Source organism: Sciurus carolinensis, chromosome 16 (assembly GCF_902686445.1).
Source record: "Sciurus carolinensis chromosome 16, mSciCar1.2, whole genome shotgun sequence".
NCBI classification, from domain to species: domain Eukaryota; kingdom Metazoa; phylum Chordata; class Mammalia; order Rodentia; family Sciuridae; genus Sciurus; species Sciurus carolinensis.
In genome coordinates, this window is record NC_062228.1 from 43,741,808 (window position 1) to 43,761,644 (window position 19,837).

Genomic DNA, 19,837 nt, shown 5'->3' on the forward strand with positions numbered 1-19,837 from the left:
TTTTGAAGGGTCACCCTACTACACAGGGAAGGAGATCAAAGAAGACCAATTCCAATGTCACCCTAAAAGCTGAATTCATTACAGTTACAATGTCTCTCTCTCTCTCTTTGTAGTAGGGATTGGATCCAGAAGTGCTTTTTCAGAATCATAATCTTTTTATTTTTTTATTTTCGGACATGGTCTTAGTCGCTTAGGGCCTCGCTTAGTTGTTGAGGCTGGCTTTGAACTTGCCATTCTCCTGCTTCAGCATCCCAACAGTCTCCGGGATTACAAGCAATCATTACTGTGCCCAGCTTCAGGGCCAGAATGTTTTAACTTCACAGGTTCCGCCGGGGGTGGGTGGTGGGGTGTCAGAGCATAACCATATATCCACTTTTTGTCTGGGATTGAACCCAGAGTTGCTTTATCACTGAGCTATATCTCCAGCCCTTTTTTAAAATTTTGATACAAGGTTTCCCTAAGTTGCTTAGGGCCTCCGTAGTTGCTAAGGCTGGTCTTGAATTTGCCATCCTCCTGCTTCAGCCCCCTAAGCCATTGGGATTACAGGCATGTGCCACCAACCTAGCAATACATCACGTTCTTTTTTTTTTTTTTTTTGATACCAGGGATTGAACTAGGGGCGCTTAACCACTGAGCCACATCTCTGCCCTTTTTAAAATTTTTTTATTTTCAGAAAGGGTCTTGTTAAATTGCTGAGGCTGGCTTTAAATTTGTGATCTTCCTGCCTCAGCCTCAGGAATCGCTGGGATTACAGACCTATGTTACAACAACCCTTTATTCTTAAGACATACACTTACACACCCTTATACACAATCACAATCATACACAAAGAGGATACAAAGAGCCACACAATCTACTCACAACTGTGACACACAGTCACTCCTTTATAGTCACAGGCTCTCCACACCAACACCCTAAAATACCCTACATAGTCAAAAATCACACACCCACTCCAGGGGGTGCAAACAATGGCACTCTACATCACCCAGTCATAAGAACATTCACTCGGGAGACATTCAGTCACACACCAGCAAAGGCACTCCACACCCACATACACTGTAGCACACACTGTCACAGTCACCATTTCTCTCTCTCCCAACCCCCTTTAAGGGACACAACAGGGATACACACACAGTGTCACCCAAGTCACCGGCACACAATTGTACACTTTACCACACATGGCCACAGTGTCATACAACCCGACACCCTCACCGGTCATTCACAAGTACCCATGAACAAGGCAGACACGCACATACACGCAACAGGGTCACACATATCACCACCCCCAGTCACAAGGATCCAGCACCACAACACGCAGTATCACACATGGTTATACAAAAACAACCAAACATACACCTTAGAGGCAGGCGAAGACAACTGCAAACTCAGGGGCAGGCACACCCGGTCACCTAGCCACAAAGACACAATCAAAAACGCGCATTCTCGGCCCGCTCCCGCCTGCGCGCACAGACCCAAGGCTCCGGACACGCCCCGCCCCGCCCCGGACTACCAGACCCCTCACCTTCGGTCTCCTCTGGTCGCGTCCGGGACCTTATGGAGCTAACGATCTCGTCACGACGTCAAGAAAGACGTAACGTCAGGCCGCTGTGGACTCTGGGAAACGTGGTCCAGCGCCAGACCAGCCACGGACAAGATGGAGTCCTCTTACTTCTGAGCTTCAGCTTGGCCCGTTTTGAGACTGCACTCGGGAAGCATTAAGGAGGGAGTCTCTACTCCAGACATCCCAGTAAGTTTGAGTTCATAGGAGTCCCACAAAGGACCACTCACCAGAAGAACCCCAAATTCACAGGAGAAGGCTGCCAAGGTTGTGTGGGGGGGGGGGGAGAGAGAGGGGGGGGAGGGGGAGAGGGGGAGGGAGGGAGGGGGGGGAGAGAGAGAGAGAGAGAGAGAGAGAGAGAGAGAGAGAGAGAGAGGGGGGGGGGGGGGGGGAGGGGAGAGAGAATCGAACAGCAATGCCTTAAGGGAAATGTAGTCCATGGTCGGAAAAGCGGCGTTGCTGGTAATACAAGGTAATCACGTAGTCTGGGCCTGGTTCGCGCATTCTCCGGGCGGAGTCGCGAAGACTTCTGGGAGTGTTCGCTCGCCTTCGGAGTGCGCAGGCGCGGCCCTCCGAGTGGACATTTTGGTCTTTGTCCGCGGGTCAGTACGGTGTCTTCATCCACGTGGCGCCAAAATAGGAGGTGGGATCTGGGCGTTTTGGGTCGGTCGGGTTGGGGAAGTTGAAGGGTAGGATTCCCGATCTTTCGGGGCGCGGCGCGGGATTTGAGAGTGGGTTTAAGAGCTTTTGGCCTACGCGTTAGGCGGAGGTGGGGCCCTCTGAGGAGGGTTCGAGCGTGTGTGACCCTGAGTTTGACCGCAAAGTTTGACCCGTTGTTGGGAATCGTTGAGTGAATGTGAAACTGGGTGTGCGATTGTGTGTGGTTGCGCCTCAGGAGGATATGTGGAGACCAGCACTGAGGTAATGTCGGAGCCGAACTTCCCGTGTCGAAAGTGCTGACGACTACAACGTTGCGGTCTTCCTGGAACCCCTATTTTACTTGAAGGTTGGAAGGGGGAGAGCTAAATAGTGAATTATTTAAGAAGAATTTTTGTCTGAAAACGCATTTCTTTTCGATTGGAAGGTGCCGTGACTTATTAAACCCCTCGTGACTCTCAAAACCCTTCATCTTTGGGGTATTTTAATGGGACCGCTAGGCAAATTCCTAGACTAGCGTTTCACTTTGGGTAGAAGTGGGCAGAAGGCTCAGCAATAGGGCGTCAAAGGTTGTAGGTGAACTACAGTTGTCTTACTTTATTGAAGAAACTCAGTTGTTGCAGTGTTTATCCGTGAGTCCATATTGACGTGCTCGTAGGATGTATAAATTTTGTGTCATAATGGAGAAAAACAAATTCTGTCTAGTAATCCCCCCCCCTGCGGTGCTGGTGATAAAACCCAGAGTCTCGTTCACCCTAGGCAAGTGCTCTGCCGCTGTGCTAGAACCCGCCCCCTAAGATGTTTTTCCTAAAGACTTCCTTCGCAGTTGTCTTTCACATAGCTTTAAATAATGAGTTAAATAATTTGGTACAAATTAAGATCTAGAAATCAATAGACTTCAAATTTACAAACAGCTGCCAGTTAGAGATATAATTGAAGAAAGTTACTTTTTTACAATAGCAACAAAAAAATACAATTTTCAGAAATAAATTTAAGAAGCATACAAACTAGTAGAAAATAACTTGAAAATACAACTAAGGGGTGTTACATAAGATGTGAACAAAATATAGAAATCCATGTTACATAAAGTAGCGTGGAGGGCTAGGAACTCAGCTCAGTGTATAGAGTGTTTGCCTAACATGTGCAAGGCCTTGCATTCAATCCCCAGTACCCCCCCCCACATACACACACACAAGAAATGTGCATACCTAAGTAAATTTATTAACATAATGTAATATGAAAGTATCCACAGGCTTCTTTTTTAACTTTTTTTTTTTTAAAGTTGTCAGTGGACCTTATTTTTATGTGGTGCTGAGAATCAAACCCAGTGCCTCACACATGGCCAGCAAGCACTCTACCACTGAGCCACAACCCTAGCACATCCTCAGGCTTTTTTTTTAACAACGTTAAGCTGATTTTATACTTCATTTGGAAAAATAGACAAGCAGCAATAGAGCAGTGAAAATCTGATGAAAAGGTGTGGGAGGTGGGGATTCAGCTCTCAAACTTTAAAGTTTCAGGGCTGGTTTTGTGGCTCAGTGGTAGAGCTTAGCATGCCTGAATCCCTGGGTTTCAGCTCCAACAGTACAAAAAAAAGGAAAACAACAATAATTTAAAAAAAGGAAGGAAGGAAGAAAAACCTTCAGATATTAAAATGGTATTGGCATGAGTACAGCCTATAAAGGACAGTTTGGGAATATTTATTTGCAATTCTTTTGACCCAATTTTTTCAAGTTGGAAATAAATGCTACAAATGTATCTACATTTGCAGGAAAACAGGTACAAGGTTCTTATGGTGGCAATATTTGGCATTTAAAAAGATCAGAAACAATTCACGCTTTTAAATGGATTATACAACAAAACATGCTGTTGTACAAACAAATGGGGAGGAAGCTTTCTGTATATTTACCCTGAAATCACAAAATTTAAGTGAAAAAGTACAGAATGTAGAGTGTGTTTTATTTGCAGTAAGAAAACCCAGTATCATGCATTTCTATTTTTAAAAAGGAGCTGGGTGTGGTGTTGCATGCTTGTCATCCCCGTGATTTGGGAGGCTGTGATTTGGGAGGCTGTGAGGCGGTAGGATTGCAAGTTCAAGGACAGCCTCAGCAATTTGGAGTCTTAGCAATTTAGTGAGACCCTGTCTCAAAATAAATAAAATGGACAGGGATGGAGTTCAGTGGTAAAGCTCTCTGGGTTCAATTCCCAATACCAAAAAAACCAGAAACAAACCAAACCAAACTCAAAAGATACCTAAGAAACTATGGTTGTGGGTATTTGTGTTGTGAGTGTAGGGGTACTGTAATAGATATGCAAAGGCAACAATACCTCTTTATGTCTGTTTCTTTTCTAACTGTGTAATGTAGAATACTTTTAAGTTTTTTTGTTTTGTTTTGTTTTGTTTTGTTTTGTTTTGTTTTGTTTTGTGGTGCTGGAAATTGAACCCCAGGGCCTTGTGCATGCGAGGCAAGCACTCAACCAACTGAGGCAAGCACTCAACCAACTGAGCTATATCCGTAGCCTGTTTTTTTTTTTTTTGTATTTTAAAGAAGGTTATCAAATTTCTTGTGTTAACGCCGTCAACTGCCACTTTGTATTTTTGTGACTTTAGGCAGTTAAACCTTGTGACTCACTTTCTTGTCTTATAATAATGAGACAAAATAATCTGGTTCACAGTGGTTGTGCAAATCAAAAAGTTAATACATATAAAATTCTAAAAATAGTCCGGGCATTTAGTAATAGTATTTCTTTTTCTTTTTTTTTTTTTTTTTCAATTTTTAGTTGTAGATGGACACAGTACCTTTATTTCATTTTTTTATGTGGTTCTAAGTATTGAACCCACTACCTTGCACGGGTGAGGCAAGTGCTGTACCACCGAGCCCTAGTAATAGTATTTCTTAATTAATTTTTTTTGTGTGTATATGTGGTTGTGAGGGTTAAACCCAGGGCCTTGCTCATACAAAGCAAACACTCTACCACTGAGCTATATCCCTAGCCCCTGTGTTATTATTTGTTGTTGCGGGAAAAAAATAAGAATTTTCTCAGAAATAGTGTAGTCATTTGCACTCTTTATGGTAGAAATTTCTGAAAGAATGGGATATATAGCAGTTTTCTTGTTTCTGTATCTTAGACTTTTTACCTTTTTTGTTGTTTTGGGGCATTAGGAAGTGCCCAAAGTGGGATGAAAAAATAAGTTGTGTTCAAGGATTCATCTTTAAAAATTCATCACTACCTCCTTCATGAAGTTTATTTGATCACTTAAGAGAGTTATCTTCATGTTTGTAATCCTCAATCTCTGGTATTTTTAAAGAATTCCAATGGTGGCTCATTTTTGGCCATAATACATAGGAGATGTTCTTAAATGCTTCATATAGCATTGTATCAGGAGAGGTGTACTATTGTGGCTGGTCTATTGATGACTGTATTTTTCCCTTTATGACCAAAATGTTTGTGGTTTTACTTTGGTAAATCATTTAATGAATGGTTTTAACACCAGTTAGTGATCCTTAACTGAGTCAGTAATTTCTATACAGCTTGTAAAGTGATGGTTTTACAGTATTTTTTCTAGACCTTTTATATTTATTTGATTGTTACCTCAAATTTTTCCTGGCATTTTCTTTTTTAAGCAGTATTATTATTTGCAGAGGTGGAGAGTGAACCTAGGACCTCACACATTCTAGGCAAGTGCTCTACCACTTATACCCAGCCCTAAGCATGATTTTAACCCATTATATTCCATCATCCTTTATAAACACTTATGTTGAGCAACAGTTGTACCACTTATGATTACTTTGAAATATTATGTTTTTAGAGTTCTTTTGAGAAAAGTAATAGGTGAATGATTAGAGCATTTCATAAATGTATGAAAATATGTTAAAATTTTTTTAAGAAGGACTGGGGAGATAGCTCAGCTGATAGAGTGCTTAAGGCCCTGAGTTCGATCCCCAGTACCGCCAAAAAAAAAAAAAAAAAGAAAAAAAATTTTAAGATATTTAATGATGTGTATGGCATTTTTTTGACTGTCTAGTCCAGGGTATATCATTTACTTCCTTACCACTGAGATACATCCCCAGCCCTTTTTATCTCTTTATTTTTTATTTTGAGACAGGGTCTTTCTAAATTGCTAAATCTGGTCTTGAACTTGTGAACCTTCTGCTTCAGACCCAGTTGCTGGGATTATAGTGTATCTTTAAAAATAAACTCTAGGTTATGACTTTCCAACTATTTTAGCAAATCTGAGTCACTTTTGTTGAAATATTTGCAGAATTGAAAACTTAGGATTTAATAGATTAAAGTTGTATTGATTTAGAGTGTTTTTGTGTGTGCATATTGTGGGGGTGAAGTGTTTTGTGCTTGTGTCATCACAGTTGAAACCAGTGACTGCTGCTTCAAGTCAACTCTAGTCTTTTTTTTTTCAACTTTAGTCTTTTCTTTGAAAGTTTTAAATAATTGATATCCAGGCTCACCTTGTTTGTTTTCTGTCCCGCACTGGAATTGGCCACTTTCTCTAAGGAGTTCTGGTTCTTTTATTAGAGAATGGCATAAGAAACCAAAATCTAGGGCAATGGTTCAAGGCTATCATTTCGTGTGTTTTTGGTGCTGGGAATGGAAGCCACGTTCCGCTCTACCACCAAGCTACATCTGCCCCTCAAGGCCATTTTAAGCCATGAGTCCATATATATCTGATTATGCTTAAACGGTATAGTGTTTTTTCCTGGTATCTTAGATCCTAATTGTATTTTGAAATTTAAAATTTGAAACAGGTTGTAAGTATTTATTCCTGCAGTATGAAGAGAATGATTTCAAAATAACAATACCTATAGTAGTAACCATAAACATACTATATCTTGTTAAAATTTCTGTAATATATTTAATAATATATATGACTTTTTTTTTTGTCCTTTCAGTATATCACTTTAGAAATACGTAATTCGCAAGTTAATTTTTCTAAAGCAATTTGAAATTAATCCTTTCTCTGAGGAGTTATGTAACTAAGTTAGTATACAGTTAACTTCATTCGTTTCCATTTGTTTTCAAACTGATGCTTTTTAAAACAATTTAATTACTTAAAAAGCAAGTAATACATTTCTGTGATTCAACAAAAATGCATCTCACAGAAATATTCTGCTCTTCTAATCACATTCTTCTTTGTCCCATGTAAGTACAGTTTATTGACTTTTTTGTTGTTTGTTTCTTATTTACCCTCCAAGTGGGTTTTTTTGTTGTAGTTTGGTCACATGTTTATTCTTCACCCTTATTCCCCACCCTCTTTACATATAAGGTAGTGTGTCATTATTCACCTCTTCATACCTTACTTTTTCCATTTAAAATTATGTTCTGAAGAGTCTCCCCACTTCCTCAACCCCCATAGTAATGGGGATTGAAGGCAGGGCTGCTCTACTACTGAACTGCATCCCCAACTCCTTTTATTTCATTTTTAGTTTGAGGCAGGGGTCTTGTCTTCCTAAGTTGCCCAGGATGGCCTCAAACTTGCAGTATTCTTTTTTTTTTTTTTTGGTGGTGCTGGGAATCAAACCCGTGGCCTTGTGCTTGCAAGGCAAGCACTTTACCGACTGAGCTATCTCCCCAGCCCCCCAACAGTACTCTTACCTTAGCCTTCTCAGTAGCTGAAATTACTGGCATGGGCTACAATCTGGGGCAAGATGTTTTTTTATTTATTTATTCATTTTTTTAGTTGTAGATGAACATAACATAATACCTTTATTTTATTTATTCATTTTTATGTGGTGCTGAAGATCAAACCCAGTGCCTCACACATGCTAGGCAAGCACTTCTACCACTGAGCCATAACCCGAGTCTTGTCCTTTCTTATTATCTTTCCCCCTTTCTTTTTTCTTTTTTTTTTTGGTAAACAAATGGGATACATGTTGTTTCTCTGTACATGGCGTAAAGGCATACCATTTGCGTAATCATAAATTTATGTAGGGTAATGTTGTTTGATTCATTCTGTTATTTTTTTCCTTCCCCCCACCCCTCCCATCCCTCTTTTCCCTCTATATAGTCCTTCCTTCCTCCATTCTTGCCCCCCTCCCTAACCCTAACTCTAACCCTAACACTAATCCCTCCCACCCCCCATTATGTGTCATCATCCACTTATTAGCGATATCATTCGTCATTTGGTTTTTTGAGATTGGCTTATCTCACTTAGCAAGATATTCTCCAATTTTATCCATTTGCCTGCAAATGCCATAATTTTATCATTCTTTATGGCTGAGTAATATTCCATTGTATACATATACCACAGTTTCTTTACCCATTCATCAATTGAAGGACTTCTAGGTTGGTTCCACAATCTGGCTATTGTGAATTGAGCAGCTATGAACATTGATGTGGCTGTGTCTCTGTAGTATGCTGATTTTAAGTCCTTTTTTTCCCCCCTTCTTAACTACTGTGTGAGTAAGGTACCACTGTGTGGGTGTAACATAGTTGATTCAGTTAATCCCCTGTTGTTGGACATTTGGGTTTCTGCGGTTACTAACAATGTAGTAATGAATAATATGTGTCATTTTGTATTTAGGCAGGACTATCACTAAAGTAGATTTCTCCAAGTGGAATTGCCCAGTGGGTAAGTATTTACATTCCCCTAACAGTATGCATTAGCATCTTTTCCCTGGAACCTCAGCATAAGACTATAGTGCTAAATAGTTGATATTTTGCCAAAGGCATAAATGAAACTTAATTTATATTGCGTATTACAAGTAAGGTGTTATCTTTTCATAATTGTCTGTTCATATCCTTTCCCCCACTTTCTATGGAGTGTCTTCTAGAAATTGTTAATACATTAGAAAGGTCAGGCCTATGTGAAGTGAGTTTGAAGATCCCCCCACCCTCAAGTTTTTCATCTGTTTTAACATTGTTCACAGTGATTTTCTTTTTTAAAACTGCAGAATCAGGAAGTTTTTGTTTTTATGTAGATTTAGCAGTCTTTTTTTTTTTTTTTTTTTGGGTGCTGGGGATCGAACCCAGGGCCTTGTGCTTACAAGGCAAGCAACTGAGCTATCTCCCCAGCCCCTAGCAGTCTTTTCATTAATGATCAGTCAGCCTTTCCCATTCTAAGTTTTATTTATGTTTTCAGATTCTTTTTTTTTTCTTTTCTTTTCTTTTCTTTTCATTTCTTTTCTTTTCTTTTCTTTTTGGGCACCAGGGATTGAACTCACAGAAACACTGAACCCTGAGCCACATCCCAATCCCTATTTTGTATTTTATTTAAAGACAGGGTCTCAGTGAGTTGCCTAGTGCTTCACCATTTCTGAGGCTGGCTTTGAACTCATGAGCCTCCTATCTCAGCCTCCTGAGCTGCTGGAATTACAGGTGTGTGCCATTTTCAGATTATTTTTATTTTTTTTAGTTGTAGATGGACACAATATCTTTATTTATTTTTATGTGGTGCTGAGGATTGAACTCAGTGTCTTGCACATGTGAGGCAAGTATTCTACCACTGAGCTACAGCCCCAACCCTGTTTTCATATTCTTAACAGTGCTGTAGTTTATATGAATTTTAAACTATAATCCATTTAGAGTTCATCATGGTTTGTACTGTCGGGTATGTATCCAGGTTTATCTTTTTCCAATTGCTTCCCACATCTTCCAGCACTGTTTATTAAAAGATCTTTTCCTGGGTGGTGGTGCATGCCTTTAATCCCAGCAAATTGGGAGGCTGAGGCTTGAGGATCGAGAGTTCAAAGCCAGTTTCAGCAACTTGGTGAGACCCTGTCTTATAAAATGGAATGGACTGGGAATGTGGCTCAGTGGTTAAGCACCCTGGGTTCAATCCCTGGTACCAAAAAAATAAAAGGAGAAAAAATGTTTTTTGAACAAATGCATAAACATTTGTAGGACGTTTCTGATACCGTATGAAGAAGTAAATATGAAGACTCCAGGTAAACTTTTGAGTTTTTATTCCTGAATACTATTAGAATAACTTCCTACACATTGTACTCATATGGTTTAGTTCCAGTAGGCATTTGTTGATACAGAGATAATGAGTATTGAATTCATGCGGGAATAAGGGCCATAGCGAAAATCCATTCAGGAACGTCGGCGGAAATGTGGTGCTAGAGAACAGTAGCAACTAGTCATGCAAGGAAATGAATGGTTTTCCTATGTGACTAAAGTTCTGAAAGCTAATTCTTCCTTTCTGGTAGTGTAGAGACTTTAAGTAATTTGGTATGACTTTTAAATTTAGGATTCAAAATATTTTATTCCCTATGCCCACATACTTGTGTTCTTTAGTCACCAAGGCAAAAAGTCATTACTTTGCTCTGTTTCACAGGGCTGCTTCCTTGTGCATCCCTGCAAACTACATCTTCCTCAGTCTTTAGAAGGCCACAGACCCCGAAGCTCTGAGGCTCCTCCTGAGTTCTAGGATGGTACTTTGGCCTCAGCATTAACATTCTGGTCCTATCATTTTCCTTGAAAGCAGGTGATAAAGAGACCAAACTATATGATCCTCCATTGAAGCAAGAAGATCCACTGGATGGTGGAGAAAAAAGTGGAAGTCTTGTCAGGTGAGTGAATGACAGGCTGGCATAGCTGTTTGTTTTATCAACATTGACATCTCTGGAGTATGTTTTTTGTTTTTTTTCTCTTCCTTGGTACCAGGGATTGGGCACTCAACCACTGAACTACATCCCCAACCCCCAGCCCTTTATATATATATATATATATATATATATATATATATATATATTTTTTTTTTTTTTTTTTTTTTTTTTTTTTTTTAATAGTCAGGGTCTCACTGAATTGCATAGGGCCTCACTTTTGCTGAGGCTGGTTTTGAACTTGCTATCCTCCTGCCTCAACCTCCTAAGCCTCTGGGATTATAGGTGTGCGCCACTGTGCCCAGCTCTGAAGTGCTTTTGAAGACATTTTCTACTGGTCCCAGCCTGGCAGTCCCACTTGTTATCAATTCCTTAGGCACCTGCTGGATGTTTTCAGTCATAGTGTTTTGCTATTTCAGTGTTCTGTTTCATTCATCAGATTCATCACACACCCTCTTCTCTCTGTTCTGATGTCAACACTTCATACTTCACTTTTACTGCCTCTGTTATTGTTTTCCGTCAGTGTCATATCCAGTTTCATAACCCTGTATGTGTTTCCTTTATAGGTCATAAGTCTTTTCATATCATCTAGTGATCAAGTTCCTCCTTACTCCTTACCACCTTGTCTAATTCTTTCAGTAGTTAAGTGCTTCAGAATTATATTTTATATCTGTAGTCTTACTTAATTTTGTCTTCTTAGCACCTTCCTCATCATGGACTAACACACTTCTCTACTTCCCTTTCTTTACTTCTATATACCTCATGCATACGTTGCCAAATTAGAAATCATTGCTGCCTTTCTATTACTTGGTGTGCGTGTATGCGCCCACGCACATACATGAGTATTTTCTTTGTAATATATCATTTGAACTCATGAAAATCTCCCTTCCATCATTATTGATGAACATTTTCAGGTCACATAAAACTTTGATTAAATCAGTTGGTTAGGCTTTTTTCTGTTCTTTTGTCATAGGTATAAACATTTTGAATATCAAGGTATATAGCAAAAAAGAAAAAGAAAAGTCTTGCTGGGTGCAGTGATGCACACTTGTAATCCCAGCAGCTCAGGAGGCTGAGGCAGGAGGATCAGGAGTTCAAAGCCAGCCTTGGGGCTAGAGTTGTCTCAGTGGTAGAGTGCTTGCCTGGCATGTGAGAGTCCCTGGGTTTGATACTCAGCACCACATATAAATAAATAAAAGAACTATTAACAAGTAAAATACTGAAAACAAAAAGGCAGCCTCAGCAACTTAGCGAGGCATTTAGCAACTCAGCAAGACCCTGTCTCTAAATAAAGTCCAGAAAAGGGCTGGGAGTGGTTCAGTGGTTAAGTTCCCCTGTGTTCAATCCCTGGTACCCCCCCAAAAAAAAAGAAGAAAGAAAGAAAAGAAAAGCCTTCTCTCACCTCTGACCCTTAGTCCTAAAGTTTCTTTTCAAAGATAGTCATATTTTTTAAAAAAATTTTGTTTTGGTTGTAGGTGGACATAATACCTTTATTTTATTTTTTTAATGTGGTGCTGAGGATCGAACCCAGGACCTCTTGTGTGCTAGGCGAGTTCTCTACCACTGAACCACAAACCCAGTCCCATCATTTTTTTTTTTTTTAATTTAGATATTTTTAAAAATTTTTTTAGTGGTTGATGGACCTTTATTTTATTTATTTATATGTGGTGCTGAGAATTGAATCCAGTGTCTCACACATGCTAGGCAAGCGCTCTTCCACTGAACTACACCATTAGCCCAATACACTCATTATTAAGAGCCACACATATTCCTCTTTGAGGTAGTGTATGAAAAACCAGCATGTTATATATCTCTGCCACAAACATATATACATAGGTTCTCATTTTTCCTTTTCATATTAATGGTGTTATATATTTTATTGTGTGTGCAGTATTTTTTTTTTTCCTTAGAGTTCTCCAACACAGGCTTGAGTCTCATTGTATGTGTATGTGTGGTAGGTATGTATATCTCATGTAAAACACTTATTTTAGAAAAAGTGAGCATGGTTGTGATTAGAAGTTCAGAGAAAGGGTTTTACAAGAGACAAAATTAGGTCATTTAAGAGTATGTTCTTGGAACTCCTTCCAGGAAGATTTTAAAAAGGTTAAGATAGAAGGGGTCAGGCTAGTCTTAGCCAAAGAAGGACATGATGAACATGATATGCAGAATTGTGACTCACTGATTATACACTTACCATGTTTGACAGGATCTTCTTTAGTGCCTGTGAATACTGAGAATGCATTTCCTCCAGTTGGCTATAATAACCATTCTCTTTCAGGTCTTGATGGAGTTCTCATTTGAGATTGAAACTCTACCCCTTCTCTAAATGTGTTCCATAGCATTTAGTAGCTTTATAGCATCATCTCATTTGTCTTTTTTCTATTAGAATATAAACTTGAAGGCAGAAGTTGTGTTTAGTACTGTTTCTCTAGAGCCTACACTGGTACTGTGCACTAGTGAGGCTACAGAAAGCTATCTAATTCTACATTTTCATCACCATAAAAATGCTATACCCATTAGCAGTCACCTTTATATATTTATGTTGTTGTTTTGTTTTTGGGTACTGGGGATTGAATTCAGGGGCACTTGACCTCTGAGCCTATTTTGTATCCCCAGCCTTATTTTATATTTTATATTTTATTTAGCGACAGGGTCTCACTGAGTTCACCTTTGCTGAGATTAGATTTGAACTCGGGATGCTCCTGCCACAGCTTCCTGAGCTGTTGGGATTATAGGCATGTGCCACCATGTCTAGCTTACCTTTATATTTTTAAAAAATGAGTACCTCCAAGATCTTTGGTTTAAATGGTGATACTTTTTGTAAAAATGCAAATTACATTAAAAAATGCATAGGGGTTATACTGTGTTACTCTAGTGAACTCAACCAGAATCAGGTCGTGTCTGTTTGGGTTGATGAAATATGAATACAAATGACAGTTATCTCGGAGGAGCATCGTATAGTAATGTTTATCATGGGCCTTTTGGTTTCTTCAGAGAAAGATCCTCTCATATCTTGCTCATGGGTATGCATGCCTTAGTGCCAACATTTTTTTAGCTTCTGCTGCCAAATGGTGCTGAAAGTCTTACCATAATACATTTAGGTTTAAACCTAGTAATTTCAGTATAGTGTGGCTTTCTTCTTTCATCTCATTTGTAAGATACAGGCTGAAAATGTAGCTTGGTGGTAGAATGCTTGCCTAGCATATGCAAGGCCCTGGAGTCCAACCCCAGTACCAGGTGTAAAAAAGAATATGCATTTGCTGGGTGCCCATGAGTATGCATCTTATTTGATTCAATTTTTACAGAGAATAAGCCATTTGATTATGAAGAGGTGGTTTACCGTTTTTTTTTTCTTTTTGGTAGTACTGGCATTTAAACCCAGGGATGCTTTTACCATTGAGCTATATCTTCAGTCCTTTTATTTATTTATTTTTTTTTTTTGCGGTACTGGGGATTGAACTCAGGGCCTTGTGCTTGCAAGGCAAGCACTTTACCAGCTGAGCTATCTCCCCAGCCCCAGTCCTTTTATTTTTATTTTGAGACAGGGTCTGAGTTCCTAAGGGTTTTCCTAAGTTGCCAAGGCTATCCTTGGATTTTTGCCTCAGTTTTCTCTCTCCTAAGCCTCCCGAATCACTGGCACTCATACTTTCTTTTATTTAGCCACTATCCTTTATTCCTGTTTATGAATATTTGTTTCCCTTCATTTCCTGAGTTTTTTTGATATTTTGTAATACAAATCAGCTTAAGATTGGCATCCTCTTATACAGGATCTTTATATTACATGAGCTTCCTCAAATAACATTTTGTTGTTCACTGAAAAATCTTTCATATCCTTTCTATTATTGAAAAATTCATTAATAGCTATTGTGTCCTGTGTCTCGTACATATGGTTTTTCTTGTGAGTTTGTACCATATTTTTCCTTGTTATTTTAATTCTGTTTGGGTGGGGATCAGTTGTGTTATCTTTTTCCTTTCTTAGGCATCCTATTTAAGTCTTATGGTTGGACTGAGCTAGTCAGGGAACCACAACTTTCTCATTTTATATAGTCATCTTTTTATCCTGTTTGGCAGTCACCATTTTGGGGCATTTTGCTGAATTTGGAAATGGAAATTTTTTTTTTTTTTTCCAAGAGCACCCACATGCCCTCTTTAAGGATTCTCTTCTGAAAATTCAGTTAGAGACATTGCTTGTATGGATTCCTTTCTTCTGGGAGATGGCCTGCCAGCAAAAAGCACAGTTTGGTATTTTATTGGGAACATTCATAAATAATAGTGATGATAATGTAAAGGTAATATATATGAATGCTTACTGTACGCCACCCATGGTTACCCATGGTTCCGAGTCTTTTATATATTAACTTCTTTAAATTACCATTCTTTGTATTCCATTTTAGAAGAAGACAGAAGATGATGAGCAGATAGAAAACCAACAAGACTTGGGAGGCAAGTTGTATCCATTGAAGTACAGACTGAGGAAAAAAAGGACGCGAATATAAGAAAACTGGAAAAATCCTTCATTTGTTCACAGACCTTGTTTCTTTTAAGGAAACACATTTTTGAAGTTTTGAGTTTGAAACCATTTAGACTTAACCATGAGGGAAGGTGTATAGTACAGTCACTGATTTTTACTAGCTCTAAGTCTTCTACCACTGCTTATTTCTTATGGTAATAGCCCCATAAGTGTAAATCAGTGTGGAAATGCCTTCAGTATAAAACGTGTGTCTCATCTGATAGCAGAGGAGTCATACTGGAGAAAAATCCTATGAATTTATTGAATGTGGGAAAACTTTCACCCACACATCCCATTTCACTGAATGTAGAAGTCATGCTGAAGGGAAACATTGTGCTTCTAAAGAATATTGAAAAGCCTTTAGCTAGATGACAGATCTCATCAAGCAGCAAATTCATGCTGGAGCAAATCCAGTGAATATAACAGAATACTTTGAATATTAGAAAATTTGTATTGGAGAGAAAACTGAATGAACTGAGTACGATAAAATTTTCTCACAAACTTTATCCCTTCCTCTGCATTTGAGAGGTCATACAGAGAAGCCTTGTAAGAAATGTGGAAATATCTTCAGGCAAAAGTAAATTCTCGTTTGTCAAAAACTTCATAGTGGAAAGAAACCTTGTGAATGTGGGAAAGCTTCCATTCAGATGTCACACCTCAGCCAGCAGAGAATTTATAGTGGGCAAAGCCCCTTTGCCTGTAAGGTATGTGGGAAAGTCTTCAGCCACAAATCCAATCTTACTGAGCATGAACATTTTCATAATAGAGAGAAACCTTTTGAATGTAATGAATGTGGGAAGGCCTTCAGCCAAAAGCAGTATGTCATTAAACATCAGAACACTCATACTGGAGAGAAGCTTTTTGAATGTAATGATTGTGGAAAATCCTTCAGTCAGAAGGAAAATCTTCTTACCCATCAGAAAATCCACACTGGAGAGAAACCTTTTGAGTGCAAAGATTGTGGGAAAGCTTTCATTCAGAAGTCCAACCTCATCAGACACCAGAGAACTCACACGGGAGAGAAGCCCTTTATATGTAAGGAGTGTGGGAAAACCTTTAGTGGGAAATCAAATCTTACTGAGCATGAGAAAATTCATATTGGAGAGAAACCTTTTAAATGTAATGAGTGTGGAACAGCTTTTGGCCAGAAGAAGTACCTCATAAAGCATCAAAACATTCACACTGGAGAGAAACCCTATGAATGTAATGAATGTGGAAAAGCCTTCTCTCAACGAACATCACTTATTGTGCATGTGAGAATTCATTCAGGTGATAAACCTTATGAATGCAATGTATGTGGAAAAGCCTTCTCTCAGAGTTCATCTCTTACTGTCCATGTGAGAAGCCATACAGGTGAGAAACCCTATGGATGTAATGAATGTGGAAAAGCTTTCTCTCAATTCTCAACCCTAGCTTTGCATTTGAGAATACATACAGGTAAGAAGCCTTATCAGTGCAGTGAATGTGGGAAAGCTTTCAGCCAGAAGTCACACCATATTAGACACCAGAAAATTCATACTCATTAAAGACCCTGTGAATATATTCAAAATGGGAATGCATACATCAGAAATTATATCTCACAGTGCATTGGAAAGTCATTCTGAAACCATGCACCACAAATGAGGTGAACTTATACAAGTGCTCACGATTTTCAGGACACTGAAAATTCATATAGAAGAGGAAGCCATTGAGGAAAAGACTTGTCAAAAACAAAAATCCTGCAGTCAACCATAAGGGTAATGCTGAAACTGTAAATGAATTTCCACTAAAATTGAACAGAAAACAGGCCTGTTACTCCATCAACATAGAAGTGAAGTTGTTCACCAGTTTAATAAAAGAATAAGTTGTGTTAAAAAGGAAGAGACAAAACATGGTATGATCATCTATAAGTAATAAAACTGTTGGTTTCATTCAGCAGAGGGAAAGAGATTTTAGGAAGAGACCTATGCATTTAGTAGAACATACAGTATTAAAGAAATCCATCAGATGAGGAAATATGGAACTATTTAAAATTTTTTTTTTTGAAGGTGATTGTTCTCTGAAGGGGAAAGGAAATAGACCATGAACACACAAGCAGAATTCATGGGTATTGAAGATAGATATACAAAAAAGCCGTGTACTAAAAAATGGCTGTGACCTTGGGATAGGGAAACATGTCTTCATCTTAACGAATTTAAAAATATTTAAGTGTTTTACTTGTGAGTGTGTATGCTCAGGAGATAAATACCAGGAAATTTACTGTAGCTTGATTTGTAGTAACCAGATATTGGAAACAAATGTCCATCAGGAACAAAAAGAAAAGTTCTCATGATGGGATACTTTACATCTGTAAAATGCAACAAATGAGATTCACATGTTGTTAATGGAAGAACGGAAGGATCTAAAAACAGTTGCATTGAGGGGGGAAAAAGGATTTGCAGAATTATGCATATAGTATAGTGACTTTTTGTAAATTTGAGTTAAAATTCATGAAATTCAGTTCTTTATATTGGTAATGAATACTTCTGCATATGTAAATGTTTTTGAAATGGAGAAATACAGAGCAAACCCTTGATAGCTTTGGCCTGTGAAGAGTGAGAGGGGAAGGGAATGAGTAGGGGTGGCAGGGTGGGGAGGGGGCTTCAGCTTTTATATATAAACATCCATTTCTCTTGAAGACTGCAAGCAAATATATGAAGATACTGGCTAATTCTGGATGTGGTATATGGATATCGTCTTATTTTTTGTAATTTTCTGTATTTTTAAGATTTCTCAAAAGCTAAGAATGGGGGTGAGGATGGGAACTCTGTGTAGAAATGTTATAATGAACTAATTCCCAATCAAATACTAAACTTTTTATAGAAGATATTTCTGAAATTTTATCAACAATGAGTGTGGATGGACTTGCTCTCTATGTAATATGAAATTATCTATTTTATTAAAATTAACAGCATACTACAGACCTGTTTATTTTAACATGTTATACTGTATATAATGTCTCTTCTTTTTCCTAACATTTTGCAGCATATCACTTGAGACTAGGAACATTAAGAACATATTAAATGATATACATAGGCTGTATATCATTTGTCTTTTTCAGATAAATTGGTTTTGGAGTGTCAATTTTCCTGTCATTTAAGTTACTTTCAGAAGCATATGCATTAAAAGTCATTGATGATTTCATTTCTAAAAAGAGAAGACGGGGTTAGGGTTGTAGCTCAGTGATAGAGCACTTGCTTTGTATGTGTGACACACTGGGCTCAATTCTCAGCACTGCATAAAAATAAAGGTCCTCTGACACTTTAAAAAAAATTATTTATTTGTTTATTTACTTTTGTGGTGCTGGGGCTTGAACCCAGGGCCTTGTGCATGCACTCTACCAACTGAGCTATAATCCCTAGTCTTAAAAAAATATAAAGAAAACCATTTGACTTCCTGGACTTACAGAGCTTCCTGTATTACATGTGAACATCTCAGTCTTAACCTGCAGACTGTTTTCATTCTTCCCACTTCATTAACAGACACATCTTTTTGTTTCTTATATGTATATGGGAAGAAGATGGGGTGGGGGTGAGAAAAGTGACTCAGACTGGACGGAATTCTGTTGTCTAAACTTGTCCTGAAGATTTTTTAAAATTGCATCCTTCATCACAGTGTAACGATATAGAATGTTACTGAAGGTTTTTTTTTTTTTTTTGTAGTGAATGTCAACAGTCATTTGAGATTGATTTTAACTTTTAAAACTCAAACAGTTGATGTGACTGCATTAATGTGTATCTTATTAGCCTATTTTGAGGAATGATCATGAGTTACATAAATAGCTAATCCTTGTCCTTTGTAATGTGAAGTCTGATGCCCTTTTTCTCTGCTTTCCCAGCTTGACATCATATATATTCCACATTTTCAGGTGTTCTCTTTTTTCGTGACCTTCCTCCTCCCCACCCCTGGGTCCTGGGGGAGGTTGGCTGGGAGAGGGAGAGGGGGTGGCTCTGGGTGGGTGGCCTGCAAGGGTAAAGGGATGGGTGTGTGTGACACCCTGCAGCACTTCCTTCTGGTCTGCGAGGTCTGCTCTCCATGCCCTTTCCTGATTGTGCGGGGGCTGAGGCACTGTGAAGACCCGGGTTATGAGTCATCATACACAAATGGGGTACGACTTTTTGTTTCTATGGTTGTACACAGTGTAGATTCACACCATTCACGTAATCATACATGTCCATTGGGTAATGATGTCTGTCTCCACTGTCTCATGCCCCCACCTCCTCCCAGGTGTTCTTTTTCTACAGGATTAAGAAACTAGCTATTTTATATGGGAAACCTGTCTTTGGAATTTGGCAGTTAACCACTGATACTGGCATAGATGATCATAATTTAGTCCCGCAAAGCAATGAATACAATCTCACTTCAGTGCAAGTCTCCCCACATTTCTTATTTAATGGTACCTAAATGTGAATGCACCTTACAATCGCCTAGAGGGCTTGTGCACTACCTCCAGTTTTTGATTCAGTTAGTTTGGGGATGGGAACTGAAGATTTGCATTTCAAACAAGTCCCTAAGGAATTTTGATGTTCTAGG

At 38.7% G+C, this 19,837-nt stretch overlaps 2 protein-coding genes across 11 annotated transcripts in view; one reads left to right on the forward strand and one right to left on the reverse strand.

Annotated features, from left to right (window-relative positions):
* Positions 1-1,819, reverse strand: part of Znf565 (zinc finger protein 565) — a 24,982-nt gene extending 23,163 nt beyond the window's left edge. For all 3 annotated transcript variants that reach the window (XM_047527560.1, XM_047527561.1, XM_047527559.1), the window contains exon 1: positions 1,523-1,819. The gene's annotated coding sequence lies outside the window, so the exon portion shown is untranslated. The remainder of the gene's footprint in view (positions 1-1,522) is intronic.
* Znf146 (zinc finger protein 146) lies at positions 1,612-18,246 on the forward strand. 8 transcript variants are annotated; one of them, XM_047527630.1, is made up of 4 exons: positions 1,612-1,747; positions 8,754-8,801; positions 10,656-10,743; positions 15,171-18,246. In XM_047527630.1, the coding sequence occupies exon 4, from the start codon at positions 15,934-15,936 to the stop codon at positions 16,810-16,812; it is 879 nt and encodes a 292-aa protein (XP_047383586.1). In that variant the 5' UTR covers positions 1,612-1,747; positions 8,754-8,801; positions 10,656-10,743; positions 15,171-15,933; the 3' UTR covers positions 16,813-18,246. The 8 variants fall into 8 exon arrangements, with proteins under 8 accessions (XP_047383586.1, XP_047383591.1, XP_047383593.1 ...); XM_047527635.1 differs by having other exon boundaries at positions 10,659-10,743; XM_047527637.1 differs by lacking the exon at positions 1,612-1,747 and adding an exon at positions 1,989-2,201 and having other exon boundaries at positions 10,659-10,743; positions 15,171-15,250.
* Positions 18,247-19,837: the final 1,591 nt, after the last annotated feature.

Bases quoted from the DNA above. Each gene is read 5' to 3' on its own strand.
- Znf146 (XM_047527630.1), top strand. From the start codon at position 15,934: ATGTCACACCTCAGCCAGCAGAGAATTTATAGTGGGCAAAGCCCCTTT.